General features: G+C 38.8%; 1 protein-coding gene across 2 annotated transcripts; it reads left to right on the top strand.

Moving 5' to 3' along the window:
• The first annotated feature begins 1,742 nt into the window (after window positions 1–1,742).
• Window positions 1,743–19,488, top strand: sypl1 (synaptophysin-like 1). 2 transcript variants are annotated; one of them, XM_088645178.1, is made up of 6 exons: window positions 1,743–2,040; window positions 2,436–2,507; window positions 10,250–10,368; window positions 10,936–11,140; window positions 13,400–13,585; window positions 17,051–19,488. In XM_088645178.1, exons 2-6 carry the CDS (start codon window positions 2,439–2,441, stop codon window positions 17,186–17,188), a joined length of 717 nt encoding a protein of 238 aa, XP_088501304.1. In that variant the 5' UTR covers window positions 1,743–2,040; window positions 2,436–2,438; the 3' UTR covers window positions 17,189–19,488. The 2 variants fall into 2 exon arrangements, with proteins under 2 accessions (XP_088501304.1, XP_088501305.1); XM_088645179.1 differs by lacking the exon at window positions 1,743–2,040 and adding an exon at window positions 2,117–2,336.
• Window positions 19,489–19,828: the final 340 nt, after the last annotated feature.

Genomic DNA, 19,828 nt, shown 5'->3' with positions numbered 1-19,828 from the left:
TTCCAGTCACCATACAATATAATTGAGAGATATCTTTTGGATTTTTTTTAAAGAAAGAATACATAGTAGATAAAAAATTCACTTATTATAGGATTATCATATGACACTGATTTTTAACCTCTTAATGTTTCCTTAATATGTTTTGGGCGGAGCAGTGGCACTGTGGCTAAGAATTTGCACCTGTGGTTGGAAGGTTCAAATCCCGCGGCTGGCAGAGCAATCCTACTCCATTGGCCCCTCAGCACGGCCCTTAACCCCAGCTGCTCCAGGGGTGCCGTATAAATGGCTGACCCTGCACTCTCTCCCCATCTGTGTGTCTCATGGAGAGCAAGCTGGGGTATGCGAAAGACAAATTCCTAATGCAATAGTATATGGCTAATAAGTATGGCAAAGAAACAAGTACTAGGTTTATTCCGTACTGAAAAGAGAAGAAAGAAAACACAACGTTTCTTTGTATTCAGGTGTCAGACACTTGAAGAAGGCTCCAAGGCCTAAACGTTGTGTGTTTTTCTCTTTTCAGCATGGAATAAACCTTCCTTTGCAGCCTATGCGTGCTGACGCAGCTACCCACGTTATCTTATCTTATGAATAGCATTGTGACTACCTCTACCCTTTCCACAAAAATATTTTACTACAATAATTTTATTACAGACCGACTGATTTAAACGTATCTACTACTGAGTATCTGGACAGATAATGAAATACTAGCCTATATACGTACCATGCTAATTATATAACCTCGGATTGAGCTTTTACACCTTATCTGTACACACAGAATCCACACTCGTCTTTTCCTGAATGCCTCCTGCTTGCAGTAAAGGTGAAGAAGAAACTCAATAGTCACTGAGGCAATATAGGGGCTGATATTTAAAATGACTGTTAGAACTTAAGGCGGTGGTAATAGATGCTTTTAAGGTCATTTTATTGATAATCTTTCATGTGACGGTATTGCGAAATTATTGCAACTTTTACTTGCAGTGCTGATGACACTCTTTTGATGACCAAACAAAAATACATTGTATGGATTACTTAACATTAAGCACTACAAGAACATAGAGGTTACAAATGAGGTCTTGCTGTCCGTTTAGCCTATTTAAATTGCTGGTTGCTAATTGATCCGAGGATCTTGTCTATGTGTTGCTTAAGCCTGGATATCTTCAGCTTCAGCTAGCAGTATCTCTTCTCATATTTAACTATATCAGAAAATTAAAACAATAAGCAAAATATCGCATATTTAGCATATACAGCCTAAAGCGGACGAACGCACCTTTTAAAAGTGGCAGATATTAATATAAAATACAAACTTGAGCACAGGGGCCGAGATCCTTATACGCAGGGGCGTATTCGTTACACCAGTCAGGCTATTATTATTATTATTATTATTTTATTATTATTATTATTATTATTATTTTTGTAGTTGTTGTTGTTGTTGTTGAGAAACTACTAGAATAATTTGCAAGTGTCTAAATCGTTGGCCTGTCTTTTAGATAATTTTCCGGCTAAAAGGTAAGCAAATCTTTAAATTAATCTTTAATCTTAAATTTTGTCTGATGCCCAGTTAGAATCTTTAGAGTTTCTTTATAGTAGGTGTCCAGTTGAAGCAAGACTAGTCTGTACTCGGTAACCGTTTTCAGCTATTGTTAATTTATTGGGGGTTACTAAAAATAATGAACTGCTTCTTTTTTCGCAATTTCAGACTATTTTTATAGTGCCACAATAGTTTAACCTTTCTGTTTTTACGAGAACGTTAGTGCGAGGGGTGGATGTTCGCCTTGAGTCGCCAGCAGCTAACGCGTTAATCGAAAGTCCTCAGAAACCACCGCGATGCCTACAGTTCTCCTGCTTCAAGATATTGGGAGTTCGCGGGATTCATTTTAAGAAGTCATATGACCCGTTTTCCTGAGCAAGCAGAGAAAGCAAATTCGCCAACTCTGTCAAACGGGAGGAGAAGGAGCTGCTGGTACAGATTTAAAGGAGTGTCGAGGTGAAGGCTGGGTATTACTTTAGAAGAGCAAAAGTATTTCGGTTGGAGACATCACAGTAAGTACATTCTGCAACAGCACCGATAATGCAATACGCCTAATCGAAAGATAAATTTAACATTATACCGGGGATCGACGTGACAACGGAGAAGGGAGTTTTTTAGCCTCTAATGTAGTCTCCCCCCCTCTCAAGTTTTGCCATGTTAATGGGGATTTCAGAGGCATCCACCTCGAACAACGAAGTGCGGGGTAATATAACGTTAAGTCTGCATCTGCCCCTAACGACAAACAGATTTTCTGGACGGGGGGGACGGGGGACGGGATGAGTTGCTTTAAACTGAAAAGGTTTTGAAGGTAATCGAGGCTTTTGCACTTTAAGGAAACATTTGGCTTACTGGGCTGCTCATAAACTTGCAGTTGAAGATTTTTTTATGTGTGCTGTATGTATTTTAGAAGATGACGGGACTTCGGTTAAATTTCACTCCCCTGAAAGAGCCGCTGGGCTTCCTCAGAGTCTTGGAATGGGTAAGTTTTGGACTTTTAATTAGAGACACCCTGACCCCAATGGCCTGTTGGTTATGAAAACTGAAAATTGAGGGGAGCAGGTTGGGGTGGGGGAGATCTCAAATATAGCTCGGGGACGCCAGGCCTGACGTAAAGGATGTACAGTGGCCGTCTTTTCCCACCGTCTTTTCAGGGACTCTCCAGTGTCAGCAGAGTTTGGGTGGCGGATGAATTAGCAATCAACGTCGTGGAAAATTTTACGAGACCTCCCAGCCCCCCTTTTGCCGGCAGTTATTGTTTCATGTTAAAACGTAAACTGTGTCGTTTTAATATATTTGCATTTTCATTTTTACGAAGTCTCAATGCTTCTTGCATTGATTCGTAAATATATATATATATTCTAATACTGTAAGTTCATGGCTAATTAACATTTTTGATCTGTCTAGATGTTTTCCCCTATTCTGCTGTTCAGCGTTTCGGAGGGTGGGCGTTAACTTTTTGTACTGTATTAGTTATATCCAAAACTACCATGTCATGCATTAAAGTGCATTATACTTAACTTTTAAGTTATTTTCGCAATATGGTTATACTCTAGTAGCCTTGCATGAATATTAAAACGCGGTCTAAGTTTTTTTTTTCATAGCCATGTCAATTAGTTCATACACAATTCACGTAACTTTTTAAATCTTGAATTTGCCTGTGTTTTGTTCCCCCCGAATAATTTAATTTTCGAAAACTTTAACTTGCTTCATCGACAAATTTCTCTACCAACGGAAGCGTGTACAGTATATCAAATGACTGTGAAACCTTAGGCCAGAGAGAGGAATGCAATTAATAGATACCGCGGAATATAAAGTTTTTATCTTCAAAATCCTTGTAACTACCCCAAGAGAAATGTAAAGGGTTAAATGAAATGGCACATTTTTCCAACTGATGAAAGCCCCTGTACGTGTAAGAGAAACCTAGAAAACAGGAAATTATTATAAGAACATAAGAAAGGTTACAAAGGAGAGGAAGCCATTTAATTCATTCAAGGATTTCATTCTGCTAATTCGGCTTCAGCTGCATGGCTGAGTAGCTTGTGCCTCTCTCCTATAACCCTTTGAAAAGCTGCTGCCTGTTCTTTCTTTTAAAGGTTCTTCCACACTTTCACTGCTCATTTTGAAGGTTGACATAGTGAGAGCCTTTTTATAATTGTAAATACTAATAACAGTTTCCCTCATTGTTTTCTCTGCTGAAGACTAAAAAGGTTCAGTTCCTTCAGGCTGTCTGTAGGACATTCCTTAAGTCTCAGACTGCCTGGTGCTCTGGTTCTCTAGACTGCTTCCACAGCAGCAATATCTTTTTTGTTACATGATGGCTAAAATTGTACAAAATACTCTAAATGAGGTTCAAGTAATGTATTATTCAACTGTAATATGACATGCCTATATTTAAATTCTACACTTTAGATTACAGTCATGTGAGTACACCCTCTTTCAATTCTATGGTTTTATATATCAGGACATAACAAAAAATCATCTGGTCCTCACCAGGTCCTAAAATTAGGTAAATCTAACCACAGGAGACAAACACAACATTATTTAACGCAAATTAAGCCAATATGTGTGAAAAACTAAGTACACCCCATGATTCAGTAGCTTGTAGAACCACCTGAAGCAGCAATAACTTGAAGTGATCGTTTTCTGTATGAGTGTATCAGTCTCTTACATCGTTTTGGAGGAATTTTGGCGCACTGCTCTCTACAACATTGCTTCGGTTCATTGATGTTTGAGGGCATTCCTTTAAGGTCCCGCCACTGTAATGGGGTTGAGGTCTGGACTTTGACTTGGCCATTCCAACACCCTGATTCTTTTCTTTTTCAGCCATTCAGTTATAGATTAGCTGGTGTGCTTGGGATCATTGTCCTGTTGCATGACCCAATTGCGGCCAAGCTTTAGCTGTCGGACAGATGGCCTCACATTTGTCTCTAGAGTACTCTTGTATAAAGAGGAGTTCATGGTCAACTCGATGGCTGCAAGTTGCCAAGGTCCGGTGGCTGCAAAACAAGCCCAAATCATCACCCCTCCACCACCATGCATGACTGTTGGTATGAGGTGTTTATGGTGATGCGCTGTGTTTGGTTTTCGCCAAACACGGCATTGTGCATAATGACCAAACATCTCGTCTCGTCTGTCCAAAGGACACTGTTCCAGAAATCCTGTGGTTTGTTCAGATACAACTTTGCAAACCTAAGCCGTGCTGCCATGTTCTTTTTGGAGAGAAGGGGCTTTCTCCTGGCTACCCTTCCATGAATGCCATACCTGTTCAGTCTTTTTCTGATCATACTGTTATGAACTTTAACATTTAACATGTTAACCGAGGCCTGTAGGTCCCTAGATGTAGCTCTTGGGTTCTTTGCGATTTCTCTGAGCATTATACGGTCTAACCTTGGGGTGGATTTGCTGGGACACCCACTCCTCGGAAGATTGGCAACTGTCTTGAATTTTCTCCATTTGTAAATAATCCTTTTCAAAAGTTATGCTTTTATAGAGGTGGTCACACTTCCTGATTATCAACTAATCAAGTACATTTGATTAGCAGCCCCTGGCTGCTAATTACCTTCTAAATTCTTATGGAAGCAGTAAGGGTGTACTTAATTTTCCCCACATGGATTCTGCATTTTGGCTTACTTTCTGTTGAATAAATAATGACGTAGTGAAATCTGTTATGTGTTGTCTGTTATCTGAGGCTAGATTTGTCTAATTATAGAAGTTGGTGAGGACCAGACGATTGTTATTTATGCCCTGATATGTACAACCATTGAATTGAAAGAGGGTGTACTTTTTTTTTCACATGACTGTATATACCCGATCATTTTGTTTGCCATTTTTATTGCTTCCATATATTATATGAAAGATGTGAGCCATGTGTCGCCATAAACACCCAAGTTTGTATATAGAAAAAATAATATTTTGTAATGTTTATATTGTATTGTTACACACGTGGTTGTCAGGAAAGAGTGGCAAATAAAATAATTTAAAACCCCATTATGTCAAAGATATACCTGAGCTGTAGGTGTAATTTGAAGCATGCAAGTTCTTTTGTCTCTGGTCCAGCTCTGACAAAAGACTTATAAATCAGAGGCAAACTAGGCCAAACAAATATTTATAGGACAACAAGAATAACAAGACAATAAAACAACTAGACAACACACAATATTTACCACAAACACATATACCGGTTACACTAATTACAGAACAAAGCATCTCAGAAGCCTACATTCTACACACCCAGATAACCCAGAGTTCTATCTCTGAGAGATGAAACACCATATTAAAACCTAAACAGGCAAACGAGAAATAAACTTTGCATCCTAAGTAAAACAATATTACTCAGAGCTACATCTCCCTTCCTATGTTTTGGATGCTCAAAGGTGAAAGGGAATCTGACTTCCTATTCTAAAAATGCATCATGAAATTAAGAGAGTTTTAGTCTGAGGATCCCAAAATACAATTGCCTGAAATATGAGTGTGGCAAGCTCTCTTAAATAAAGATCAAATTACAGAGCCAGAATCTGGTTTCCAGGACTGATCAGATCAAGGTCCTCTTGCCTGTTGATTCTCCTTCCTTCCTTTCTTAATACGCTGCCTTCCTGTGTTGAATGTTTATTCTTTATTCTGGTTAACCAGAATAAATCGCCAGAATATCCCTTTTGATCTTTTGTGTTTACTTGTCTTGCACCTGTGCAAACTACCCATTGTTTTCAGACTCTCTGAAATGAAAAGGTTTTTCTGAGATACAATGGAGTAGATTCTATTACTCCTAACTCATGTAAATAAAGTTATATAATAATTTTAGATTATTTTATAAGATTGAATGATAGCTTGTGACTTTAAAACACAAAAATTAGTGGTAAGATAATGAAACCTTTGACTGGTTGGAGCTACAACCTGAGTGTATCCTGCCTTGCACCAGTCTTGGATAAAGTGATTAGAAAATGGATGATGATAATAATAATTGCTTACACTTACATAGCGCTTTTCTGGACCAATGTGCAGCCCCTACCTGTATGATGCGATAGCAGCCATAGTGCACCAGAACGCTCCCCACACACCAGCTATCAGTGGTGAGGAGAACAGAGTGATGAAACCAGTTCATGGGGATTATTAGGAGGTAACACCCATACTCTTTTCAAGAAACACCCTGGGATTTTTAATGACCTCAGAGAGCCCAGACCTTGATCTAATCCGAAGGACAGCACTATTTTACAGTATAATGTCCCTGTCACTTTACAGGGGCATTAGGAGCCACACAGACTTCCAGCAGCAACCTTAGCTTTCCCAGGAGGTCTCATATCCAGGTACTGACCAGGCTCACACCTGCTTAATCTTCAGTGGGTTGGCAGTTGTGAGTTGCAGGGTCATATGGCTGCTGGCAAATTGAGTCAGTTGATGCTGAATATGGTTAATTTACAGTAGGTACTATACCTGGTATTGCAAAATGAAAGTGCCACTGTTATCCCAAATATATCATAATCAGTCAAACATTCTGCTTAAATCTGTTCATTGAAATCAATCTTATTTTTCACTTGTTAGAAATGTCCAGGTCCTTACAAAATAAGAAGTAACAAATGTTCTGTGCATTTAAGTGGCATGTATTGTAAGTAAAAGCATTTTATACTTGTTGATCTTTTAGTTGGAACTCCCTCAAAAACTTTATAGTTTTTCCTGATATTTTAATCCTTCATTGTGTTTGCTTGCATTTTGCTTCTCGTTATTTCCTGTAATGAAACATTGCATTTAGCTTTCAGCTTTTCAAGTCTGTTGTTTGTTTTTTTAAGATTTGGCAGTCCCCTTCCTTCAATGGTGGAATTATAAAAATGATCGATTTTCCTGACAAGTTTTAGAAGAAGCTTGCTGTTCAGACTGAACAGAAGGCAACACACTGTCAAATAATAAACAACATCGTCTTTTGTCACTAGATAGTTGCTAAAGGTTCTGTGCAGACAAAGACTTAAGTTTATTCCAGTGAGATCACTGGTGCCAGACTAATGTCAGTAAGTGACAGAATAACAACACAGTGTTGTAACTGAGCCTTTGCCCCACTCAACTAAAAGCTGGACATAAATTGCAAAATATTTAATTTTTGTGTGATGAAAAGTCGAATGAATAATGCAATATGTCAGAAGGCTCAGCAGCTGAAACATTGTGCATTTTCTTTCTACTTTTCAGTTTGGAATTAACCTCTGCTTGTTCCTTTGCAGCCAGTTTACTGATGTACATCCCCACTTGAGCCATTTTTGTAAGATGTTGTGTAAAGTGTCCCTTTTGGCTTCTTAATTCATATTTAAGATTCTTCTTTTGTTTCTTTTGGCCTGTGGTGTAAGCATTTCCCTAAATGGTAGGCTCATACTCCTGTGTGTGTGCATTACGGCAGGTCATAATAGGAATGGGCTCACATTGGGGTCACATTGGTGCATTCTATTAGTGCTACTGATATTTCTCCTGACTACATTGTTTTACAGCACCTGTCGTATACCCCTGGTTATTGCAAACTAATAACTATTTGCAAATATTATTTTTTTTAATCTTTGATCCTGGAAGCAGTATTCTTGACTGTTCTTCTATATTTGATTAGGTCAGAAACATTGACCATGCAGTTTCAATTTCTAAATATCTCTCTATGGCAGTTTTTTTCTCTGCCAAAGGCTGCTTGTGTTTACCCAATGGAAAGCTGCCATCAACTTCTTGGTTTGGAGTATGTGATTAGTAAGCCGGTTAAAGTTTTGATTTATTCCAGACACACAGGTTTCGGACTTCTTTCGAAAGAAACGATGACATCAGCTGGAGCATAAGAAAGATTACAAACAAGAAGGGGCCATGCAGCCCATCATACCCATTTGGATGATAGCAGCTAATTGATCCGAGGATCTCCTCTAGACATGTCTTTTAAGAAGCCTGGATATTGGCTTCAAGCAGCATGGCTGGGTAACTTATTCCAGAGTCACTGAAGCCTTTGTGAAAAAGAGGCACTTCCTGTCTCCATTTTAAATGTACAGTGGTGCCACCTTGTAGCCTGTTAGTACTGAGATGGAAGGTCTCCTAGCAAATTAAGTTTGCTGCTGCAGGTGGTGGACCCATAGGTTGCAGGTCCGGGCTTGGGCGTTCTTTCCATGAATTCCCAAATTGAAACCCAATGGCAACTGGGGACATTGTGCCGTCTTTATAGGTGATGAGATTTTAAACCGTGGTCCAGCCTACATAGTCATTCCAGATCTCCAGGTGGAGGTGTTACTCCATAGTGTCCTGGCTAATTTCGGCTGTGTCTGACCTTCCCCCCTTCCTTCAGTGGCTGAAACTCCTCTGCCTGATCTGTTGTCAAGGGGAGTTGGTAGTGCCTCATGGCTGCTGTATGTTACCCAGAAGGGAACAGCACTTAATGAAGCGGGTCTCCTCCTGTGTGTGAGATGTTTTAGGATCTGTGATGAAAAGTGCTATGTAAATGCAAGGATTAATTATTATAATTACTTCCCCTTAGTTTCCATTTGTTTTCTCTATTCCATGTTTCATTGACTTTGTGGCTTTTGAATACTGTAATCAGGAAACCCTCCCAGTTTTCTCTGTTCAAGGCTAAAAGATTTGATTGTTTTAGGCTCATTATAAGACATTCCTTTGAGACTGGAAATGTACCTTATTACGTTTCTGTTAACTGTGAACGTTGATTGATTCCAGTGCAGTAATATGCTGTATATTTTTTTAACAAGATTGTAAAAAGTTTTTTTAATGTACTTGCACATTGTACATTTCTAACATAACATCCTTAGATTAATTCTCAACTCTTTTATTTAGGCTCGTCTATCCTGTAATATCTTACTTTTTTTGCATATACGTTTTTGCATGTAAACTATTTTTTCTCATAACTAGTGTCTTCAAGCTCTGGTTTTCATTTATATTTTATTTCTAGTTTGTGTTTGTTACTTGCATGCAGCACTCTTTGCTTGTCTACCTTAAATTATATGTTTCAGGTGTTTTTGTGTACTCAGAATTTGGACAAAATGTTTTTAAACTTGTTTCTTTTTTCAGCTTTTATGGTTATTGCTAATCCTCTTAATTTGGTAAAATCTGTGAACTTGACTGTTTTGCTAACTATACCAGAATCTAGATTGTTGGTAGAAAATCAAGGAGTAGTGGTGTTACTACAGATTCCTGAGGTACTGCCACAGGAGTTGGGTTATAACACCCCATTGTAAGAATTTCATACATATCTGTATCATCCCTTTCCTGTCCATTAACCTACTCTACCAGTTCTAACTATAGTATATGCTGTATCTTTAATGCCTATTGCCTATAATTTGAGAATTACTCTTTTAAGAGGAACTTTATCAAAAGCCCCATCACTCTCTGTGTGTCCGTATCTGTTGTTACTTCCGTTACACTAGTAAGATGATGATGTTTTTCTGAAAATTAATGATAACACTTATCAGAAAATGAAACTCTGCTGTAGTGCACTATATGTATCGCCCATATATGCCTATAATTTTTCTTGTTACTATTAGTGTTATTTAGTTGGATACTTTTTCTAGCAATTTCATGAAAGAGTTGAGGTTATTTTTTGAGAGATCTGCAACTTTATGTGATGTTAAGTATTTTGTGTTTCAGCTAGTAATTTGTTCTGTGGGCAAGCCACTCAGTGTAGGCCGACTATTAATTCTGTAAAAGCCTACTTTGCCCCTTATAGTTTTTTTTTTCCAGAGTTTCATTACTATCTATTTTGTCTTCCAGATTTTTGGGGTGTTTGCTTTTGCTACTTGTGGAGGGTACAGTGGAAAAAATGTAGTGTCTTTGTGGTGTGGAGAAGGCAGAAATGATACCTTGAATGTCAATTTTGCCTACCCATTCAAGTAAGTTACAGCAGTGCTTGATGATGCTTTCATTACACTTTCTGTGCTCTGTGGATTTAATTTCATATGAGAGATAGCTGAAGCAGCATGCACTGCACCATTACAACCACAGTGGACAGGCTTTTATGTAAAGTATAGGCGAGTGTCCAGAAAAAACCCTAAACATAGTTGCTGAGCATTCTTACTTAGTATAAATACCTCTTTTATTATGCCTTTCGTAAGTGGCACACTGCCATGATGTTATGAACCCACAGTCTATTGTAGGAATAGTGGCCTTTCTCAGGCTTTCTTCATGTGACAAATTTATGGCCTTGCTGGAAGAAAAGTATAGATTATCCAGCAGTAAATAATAACAGGAATACTCAGTGGTTGCTTAGGCTACCAGAACTTTAGTTAGAAACCCGCAGATTTCATGCATTGCTATGTGTGCACATCTCTGCTTTGGACTGTGAAGGGAGAGGCAGTAACTTTTAAGTAGCGTCAAACTGAGCACATGAGGATAACCATCAGGCATGAAACAGACAATTGTTTCTTTATGTAAAATATTTTTTCTTCTTTTCTTTACAGGTTAAGCCAGGAAGTGCTAGTGTCAAACAATTCAATTCTTTGCAACCGCACTGTTCAAGAAACACGTCTAGTTGGGGACTCATCCTCTTCAGCAGAGTTCTTTGTTGCCATTGCTGTTCTGGCTTTCCTCTACTGTATTTTTGCCTTGGTCATATATATTGGATATATGCATATTTACAGGGACTCAAACCTTGGGCCAATGGTAGTAAGTAGGAAAATAAATCACTCCTTCTTTCTATTTACATTGATAGAAAATAATATTATTAATAATATTAATATTAAACTTAGTTCTGTATTTTTTCTTGTTCTAATGTTTTGTGGATGAGGCAAAATTCATTTAAAATCTCAGTATATATGTGTCATCGCCTCAGTGCTGTGAGGTTTCAATGCTAACCTCTGTTCCACGGTGCTGCCGCTATATTGCTTTTCATTAAAAGGATTCCCAAAGTGCTTCATAAATAGGTTCCCATTATGAGCCAACAGCCCCACTACACAGCAGATCAGTTAGACATCTCAACTGAGGGACAGCACAGCGTCCCTGGTCACCATACGATTGCATTGGATAGCAGGTTCTAGAATAGAAGGAAGAGCACCACCTACTGGTCCACCAACATCCCTCGTTTTTTTCTGTGGGGGGGGGTCTTCCTTCCCAGTATTAACCAGGCCCAGCTTTGCTTAGCTTCTGAGATCTGACATGATCAGGTTATGAGGTGGTAATACTGGGTTCTTAGACAAGAAAAGAACTAACTTTCTAACATTTTTATGTGCTTTGAAAAGACATATAAAATATTTTTTTCTTCTGCAAAGATTTAGAAATTATTATTATTAATTGTACAATTTTAATGAGAAGACTTGCAAAGTTTTTTAAGCCTTCTAATGATGTTTGTGTCTTATACATACTGTATATAAATGTTATTTGAGACTTTCATTTCCAGTGATTGCCTATAGCAGTTTAGTGTAGATGACGATTTACTATTATTGTGATACATTTTTCATGTTACCTTATTGCATATAAACATTGTATACTATGACTATTGATTAAAAAAAACTCAGTGTTGCCACTGCTTTTTTTACATGGAACCAGAACTGTACTCAGATGACTGCTTTCCTCACATGATTACTATCCTCAGCTGCACTCTGTGTTTGCTTTAAGGAGATCAACATAGCTTTTATTTCCTCTTGTCAGAGCTTTTTAGGACAGATATTTCTGCTAAAACATGTTACACAATCGACCCAAACCTTCATTTTCAGCGCAGGAGAACTGTACATTTTCATTAAAATGAATTTACAGTCAAAAGTTGCCTTACATAGCACTGATATTTAAATGATTTCCTAAAGATGTCTTAAACTGAAGACAAGAACATGTGACAAGCAGTGCATACTTGTGTGACTGAAACTGCGCCCCCTCTTTCTATGTACTGTATTTATAATTTTGTTTTCAAAGGTAAGCGAATGTCTCATTTTTCACAAATGTTTACTGTCTGAAACCAGCATAATACTCTTTTCTTGGTTTTCTTTCTCTGCTGCAAGTGCAAAGGATAGGTAAGTGTTTGTGGACATTCTCATAGCAAATCATAATTTTGAGAGACAAGAATGAAGACCCACACTTCTTATGCGCGTTTTGTATTAATTAAGCATTCGTGAGAGGAAACTAAGGAGAGCAGTATTTATGACTGAAAGTAGGTGGCACGCTTTTACATAAACAGTTGTGAGGAATAGAAACAAACTTCTTAGTCATGCTGTTAATGCATTTTTCCTGGGTTCCTTCCAGAAACAGGTGGGCCTTAAGCTGCTAGTGACCTAGTGAGCAAGAATGTTGGAATGGCTTTCTCTCACTGAAAAAATCCATCCTTCCATTTTTTAACTGCTTTATACAATACAGGGTCACAGGAACTGGAGTCTGTCCCAGCAAGCAGCAGGCAGGAAATATCATAGAACACTAGTCCATTGCAGGGCACACACACACATTGGGGCCATTTTTTCCCAGAAGTCAATTAACATACCAGAATATCTTTGAATTGTGGGAGGAAACATATGTGAACATCCAGGTGGATGCTGCACATTGGTGGTGGTGGAAGGGAGTCCCCATTACCTGTAAAGCTCTTTGAGTGGAGTGTCCAGAAAAGTGCTACATAAGTGTAAGCAATTATTATTAGTATAACATACAAACGTCATGCAGATAACACCCCAGGTCTGGGGTTGAACCAAGGTCCCAAAAGCACAAGGCTGCAGTGCTAACCGCTACACCGCCATGCCACCCTCTTGCTGGAATTTGAGTTGGCCTGCTTTTATTAATGTTGTACATGCATATCAACATAATGTTGATTAAATATCCTTTGTCTTGTAATCAATTTCAAGGAAATGTGCCAATCAGCATAGGATACAAAACAGTTATAGTGCAGAACCTATTGTTGTTTCAGGGGTACTAATGCAAAATTACCCTTCTGCCTCTTTTTCTCTCTAGGACTTCTTCATAACCGTTATCTTTGCCTTCCTATGGCTTGTGTGCTCTTCAGCCTGGGCTCGAGGACTTCACAATGTGAAATATGCTACTGGTCTTGAGGGAATCAAATCAATGCTATCATTGTGTAATGAAGTCGCTTGTGATGTTACACAGTACGCTAATATGCGTGGCCTGAATGTGTCGGCAGTGAGTACCAAATCTTTATTTTGACCACAAAAGTCATACAAAGGTGCTTGGAATTTCTTTTAATCTAGAATCACCACTTCTTTCTTATCAAATACCCACCCAATTGGAATTGCTAGTTGTCATTTTTGGCTCACAGCAGTGACTTCTGTATGAGGAAGGGCAGGCAGGCTGGTGGAGTCTGGTCATTCGTCTTTTGGCATGCTACACGCTCTGTAATGACAAGCGAGAGGACTTGATTAGATTAGAGGTATCTGCAGGCAGCCTGGAAGCTGCTTGATTTGCCGTTTGGCTGGGGCTGTGAGAGCCTTGGCAGAGTATTTCCAAACCCACCTGGTGGCGCTGAAGCAGTTGTTTGCCTCAGAATCCCAGTCATAGATAATGACCAGGAATGAGAGGATCACAGACCTCAAAGTGCATTCAGAGTGAGTACTTCGGATGTTGGGATTTAAAAAAAGGGTGGATTTAGCTTCTTTTCAGTTTTGCTGGTATCAAATAAAAAAAGAGTCCTGTTACGTCTGCATTACCATGGGTTCAATGTATTTTGCACAGGACGTTGCCTCTTCACTTGACGTTATGGAAACAAAGGGAAAGGCAGAGTTTACTTGCTGTTTTGACAGAAACGTAAAAATGTAGTTTACATTTCCATTTGCATGTGAAAGTCACCAGGGGGTTCATGATGGTCAGGTGACATCTTGTGTGATTGGAACTGTTTATGCATAGTATTCTTCAGTTGAATTAGTTTGTAGTGGCACCCTTGAACAGCTGTAACCATTGAATTCTGCAGGAGAAAGAATGCAGTCCATGTAACATGTTTTCTTACAGACTTCTGAATATACTTGCATGTGTGACACACATTATCCCACCAGTATTAAAAAGGTACAAGACAGATGAACACCAAAGCACAAGCATAATGACCTTCAGCACTGCATTACATGCTGAAACTGTTCAGCCCAGGTATTCCAGAACAACACTAAAAGCATCAGATGAATCTGCGCAGGTAAGGCAAACCTTACATGCATGCTCCCACGGCTATTGTATAAGAAGGTTAATAACTTTTTCTTTGAAAATGTCATTTTCAATCGAAAACCAGCTTAATCCTAATCCCCTCGGTGATGTTTTTTTACCTAAGAAATCTGCTTTCCTTCGGGTCTTCTGAGGGACTCGGCTGGTCAGTGCTCTGACTCTTGAGTGCATCTTGAGCCCTAATCCTGAGCTATCCAGCAGCCATATCACTCTGCAACTCACAACTGGCAACCCACTGAAGCTAAGCAGGTGTGAGGCTTGTCAGTACCTGGATGGGAGACCTCTTGGGAAAAACTAAGGTTGCTGCTGGAAGAGGTGTTAGTGGGGCCAGCAGCTGGTGCTCACCTGGGTCCTAATGCCCCAGTATAGTGATGGGGACACTATACTGTAAACAGGTGCTGTCCTTAAATGAGACGTAAAACTAAGGTCCTGACTCTCTGTGGTCATTAAAAATCCCAGGGCGTTTCTCGAAAAGAGTAGGGGTATAACCCCAGTGTCCTGGCCAAATTTCCTATTGGCCCTTACCAATCTTGGCCTCCTAATCCCATCTATGAATTGGCTTCATCACTCTGCTCTCCTCCCTAGTGATAGCTGATGTGTGGTGAGCATTCTGGCGCACTATGGCTGCAGTCGCATCATCCAGGTGGATGCTGCACATTGGTGGTGGCGGAGGGGAGTCCCCATTACCTGTAAAGCCCTTTGAGTGGAGTTTCCAGAAAAGCGCTTATTATTATTATTAATTATTAATTAATCCAGATGCCCTGAGATCGTGCCTGGGTTGTCACTCGTTGATTGTGAACGGGATTCCCCAAGCGAGGTCCAGAATTGGTTCAGGAATGCTGTGGCCAGTGATGGAATTAGTTAGTAGGGCTCCTGCTACATCCTGAGCACTTGCGAACCTCTTACATATCATTGCTGATGGATTGCACATTGCACATTATTATCCCCGAGGGGACAATTTGTTTTAACAGCAGCAGTGTTGGTGTACAGATGGACAGAAAAAAAACATGTCAACAACAACAACAACAGTATACATACAGATCAGCATAGAAAACTAAGTGTTAAGTAAGGATATGGCTACAGGTATGAATGAGAACTATAATATATTGGATTTGGAGAGTCGGTAGTTGCGTCCTGATGGGAGTAATTGGAAATCATTGAAGAAGGGGTGTGAAGGATCGTCACTGATGGATTTTGCTTTATGCAAAACACGTGTATGATAGATGGTGGAGAGGGCTGGAAGATCAGCATCAGTTTTCACAAGGCTGCCCAGTTTGTTCTTGCCTATCAGGTTCAGGTTGTCAAACCAGCAGATCAGGGTAAACGTTAGAACAGAGCTTGTATCGTGTCAAAAATGAATGTCTTAGTGGGCGGGCAGTTCAGTGGAGCCTGTCGGAGCTTGCTCATTCTCCTCCTGTGGCGATAAATGGTTGTTGCTGTGAGCTGAGGTGACTTTCAGATTGGGTGGGTAATAAAAATTAAGATAAAAAGTGAAAAATCATTTTTTTCTCACAAATGTGCACACTCCTCACTTCTCATGTAAATGTTGTAGCATTAATAAATTATTATAAAGCTTTGTTTTAAAGGCCATCGTCAGTCTCTATATTCAGATGAGCAAGTTTTAAAAAGTATTATCTGAAAATCATAAATGCAATGGACATCAAATCTGTTTCATTTTCTTTCATCTCAGCCATCAGAACTGTTTGCCTATTTAATACAAAATGGCAATTAAAAGGGAAATGGGCCAAGACTTTTAGATGTGTACTGTTGGGAGAGGTTGTAAGTTTGCCTGGCCACCTTCAGATGACCTTCAAAATTTAAGTTGCAGTGTAGAATGTGGACAGATTTGTTGTTTGTATCATGATTTTCAAAAGTAGTTTTCAGAGGTTTGAAATTGATTTGCTACTTTTTGGGTTTGATCATGGAATTATTAGAATTTCTGATCTTTGAGGGGTGGTGGTCAACTTACATTTTACATTCTTTTTTTTAAAACATTACATTTAGTAACAGGTTTTACAGGTTCAGACATTTGGTGTCTGTGCTTGACTGAGCATCCCATCTGTGAGATTATGACTGAAGTCCAAGTCACAGTCCCCCCTCAACAGTGCACCTTTCACTTCTGTCTACAAGCTCAGCTCCTTTGTATGATATATTGTATGAATAATATGAGAATTATTGTATATAATTTGTATGATAATTTGTATTTATAGTACTTGTATAATTAGACAGTAGGTGACAGTAATAGCCTGCAATTATCAAAATGAATGTAATGTAATAATACAGTGCACTTTAAAACAACAGAGTAACTCTGGTGCCATGGTTTATTATCATGACAGACTGGAGTTGTACTGCTTTTGTACGTCCAGTTTCCTTAAAAAATTAGAGGTTTGTTTGTTCTGTGGCCTGGATTTTTACACTTGTTTTAATCCTGTTTTGCTTTAGGTGTTGGGCTTCCTGAATTGTCTTCTGTGGTCTGGGAACGGATGGTTTGTGTATAAAGAGACAAGCTGGCACACTGATCACCAGAGGACCACAGCACAGCAGGGCCCAGGGCGCCGACCTCCCCCAGCAAGGGTATAATAAGAACTGGAGAAATACACACATCTCCACATCCCCTTTCCCTCACTGTCTCTGGTGGTGCCAGGTACAGGAAGCCCTGCTGCGCAGTCTCTGGCAGAAGGTTTTGCTGTCAGTATTTAACAGCACGCCAGATCTTCCCCTTATTCTTACAAACTTGGTCAGTGAGTGGTATTGCCAATAGATGGGAAAGTTTCAGTGTTACTTAGCATAAAATTTGAAATACAGTACTCAACACTTATAATGAGTTCACTTTTGCACTCTTCTGCCTATGAAATCCGTTTCTCTTTTTACTTTGTATCGTGCTTTAAAAAACAACAGAAGTACTGTCATTTAAATGATTTAGCGTAGTTTGTTACTCAGCACGTTTTTTTAAATTGAACCATTTTTATAGGTGATTTTATTTTCTGATATTTAAAGTGCATGTTTTTGTATTGACTTGGTCTTTGTTTCCCTTCAGTTCATTAATGATTAGTGGTAAAAAAACAAAATCTTGCTTGAATCTGTATTAGTAGAAAAACATATATATTAGAGAACTGGCAATCATATTCTACTGTTGATGTGACTAGGATGCCTTTACACTACAGTATCTTGTGTTATGATTTGTGGCAGTTGCGTACCTAGCAGCTCTTGTACATGAAGATATTTTTATTACTTTAATTTCAGGTGTAATATTTAGTTTTTGTTGAGAAGCTTATTCACTTCCTGTTGTTCGCTCTCTTTACACAAGTATGTATTTTAAATATAAATTGTTTACTCTTTATATTGGTTGACAGTATAAATGTTTTTTATAAATAAATTTCAATAGTAATGATAAATGAAGAATATGACATTTGTATTTCTTTTAGAGCATCCATACAGAACCTTACTGGAGTATAGAACCATCTTGAGAGCTTAGGCTCAGAGAATGTTTCTCAACATTTTTCAGTCACACAATAGATTAAGTTAGATTGCACAATGAACTTGTATGACTGCTCTTATTCAAGTTTGACATGTTTCATTAAAAAAAGTTAACACAAAATTGAAATGGGGTTAAATATTTTTAAACCATTAACTACATAGATACGTTATCACCATTTTATTCAAGTTTGCACCCTATTTCTGTATTACTCTGCTTTAAGCTTTATATGCTTTCAGTATTTCATCCTCTTAAGAATGTAACCAGGAGACTTCTCTGTATATTCTAGCTCAGTTTGTTTAGAATTAGAGCCCCAGGAATGTGCCACATTACTGTAGCAACAGTCTTAGGCTACATACACACACAGAGACAGCACTATGGGTGAAATGGTGCTTTCTGTTTACAGTGTAGTGGAAAATTAAATTGAAACAAAAGAATATGTAGCTCTCCTGAACCTAAACTAAATTCAGCTTTGTCGGTTGTTTCTCCTTAACTAAAGAGACAGGTTGCTAAGATGCTTACTTTCAGCACAGACTCTTTCTTAAACTGAGGCCACAGCTGTTTTTCCCTGTTGACTTGCTTTGAATCGGCCTCTGGTTTCCTCTTGGCTACCAGGGTTCGCCATGATGATTTTACCTTTTTTTTTTTTCTGGGGTAGGAGTTTAATCTTTAGATGTCTCTCTTTAGAGCTCCACACTGGCTTTTCCTATTTTCTCTGATACCGTGCATTTCATGCAACCTGTCCATTGGAACACATTGCAGGGCAGCAGCCCTTTTGGAAGCCTCCACTTCCTGTTGTTAAATCATCACCTGACCAGTTGTCCTCCTCAGGTCAGAGGTCAAGTGTCAGTTGCCATAGATGTCTGATGAACATAGTAGAGACAAGGAGCTTCCATCCTGCCTCTTCCTTGCACACATGGCTCCAGATTGTATAACCTTAATGTTTGGTTATGGGGAGCAGCAGTGTCAGCAAGGAAGAGGTTAATGCCATTCAGAACAGGAAATCAGTGTAAAATGCAAGGTTTTGGTGGTTCTTACTTCATCATCTGACCTATCGTCATCCTCTGGACTGGTACTGTAGTAACCTCACATCTCGCCTCATCTTGTGGTGCAACCTTCTTACTTGACACATTTGGCTTAAGTCAGTGTCAGTGTGTGAGCTGAAAAGAAGTGTGTAAAAATGATTTTTGTGTTCAGAAATAAATACAAGACTAAAACATCAACTGTGGTCATATTGTGATTTGCAAATGTTTTAACCTCTTTTATTTGCATATGTTAAATGATTTTTTACTATGCCTGCATATGAAAACCTGTGTTTTCCTGTGAAAAACAGGAAGTGTGAACTCTTGTACCACTAATGTCTCCATCTGTAATGTAGATAAAGCAGCTTATCTTATATTTTTAATTGAGTGATTGAGTCTTATTTAATGTCTGATTGCAGACGAGTGACCAAACAGTTAATGACCCTGAGTTACAGGTAGGCAGATTACAGTATCATTCAGCATGGTTGGGGTGTACCCCTGCATGACCTGGTTTATGAAGTAAACAGGAAGTTCATTTTGTGTAACGCCAAATGATACAACAGAGATCGTTTTGCAAGTACTGCACTTTGTTGCCAGATTAAGACATTACAGTATAACATGTTCATATTTTAAATTCTGGACTACAGGAATGTTATTTTTTAAGAAAACCACAAGCTTTTTTCTTACACAAGTTTTGATGTATCCCATAAAACCTGAACACAC

Source organism: Lepisosteus platostomus, chromosome 9, assembly GCF_059453375.1.
Source record: "Lepisosteus platostomus isolate fLepPlt1 chromosome 9, fLepPlt1.hap1, whole genome shotgun sequence".
NCBI lineage: Eukaryota > Metazoa > Chordata > Actinopteri > Semionotiformes > Lepisosteidae > Lepisosteus > Lepisosteus platostomus.
Note: the sequence above shows the minus strand (reverse complement) of the source record. Positions and strands in the feature narration are given on the sequence as shown.

Bases quoted from the DNA above. Each gene is read 5' to 3' on its own strand.
- sypl1 (XM_088645178.1), top strand. From the start codon at position 2,439: ATGACGGGACTTCGGTTAAATTTCACTCCCCTGAAAGAGCCGCTGGGC. The intron at 11,141-13,399 runs GTAAGTAGGAAA...TTTTCTCTCTAG, and splicing joins CAAACCTTGGGCCAATGGTA to GACTTCTTCATAACCGTTAT. The intron at 13,586-17,050 runs GTGAGTACCAAA...GTTTTGCTTTAG, and splicing joins GTGGCCTGAATGTGTCGGCA to GTGTTGGGCTTCCTGAATTG.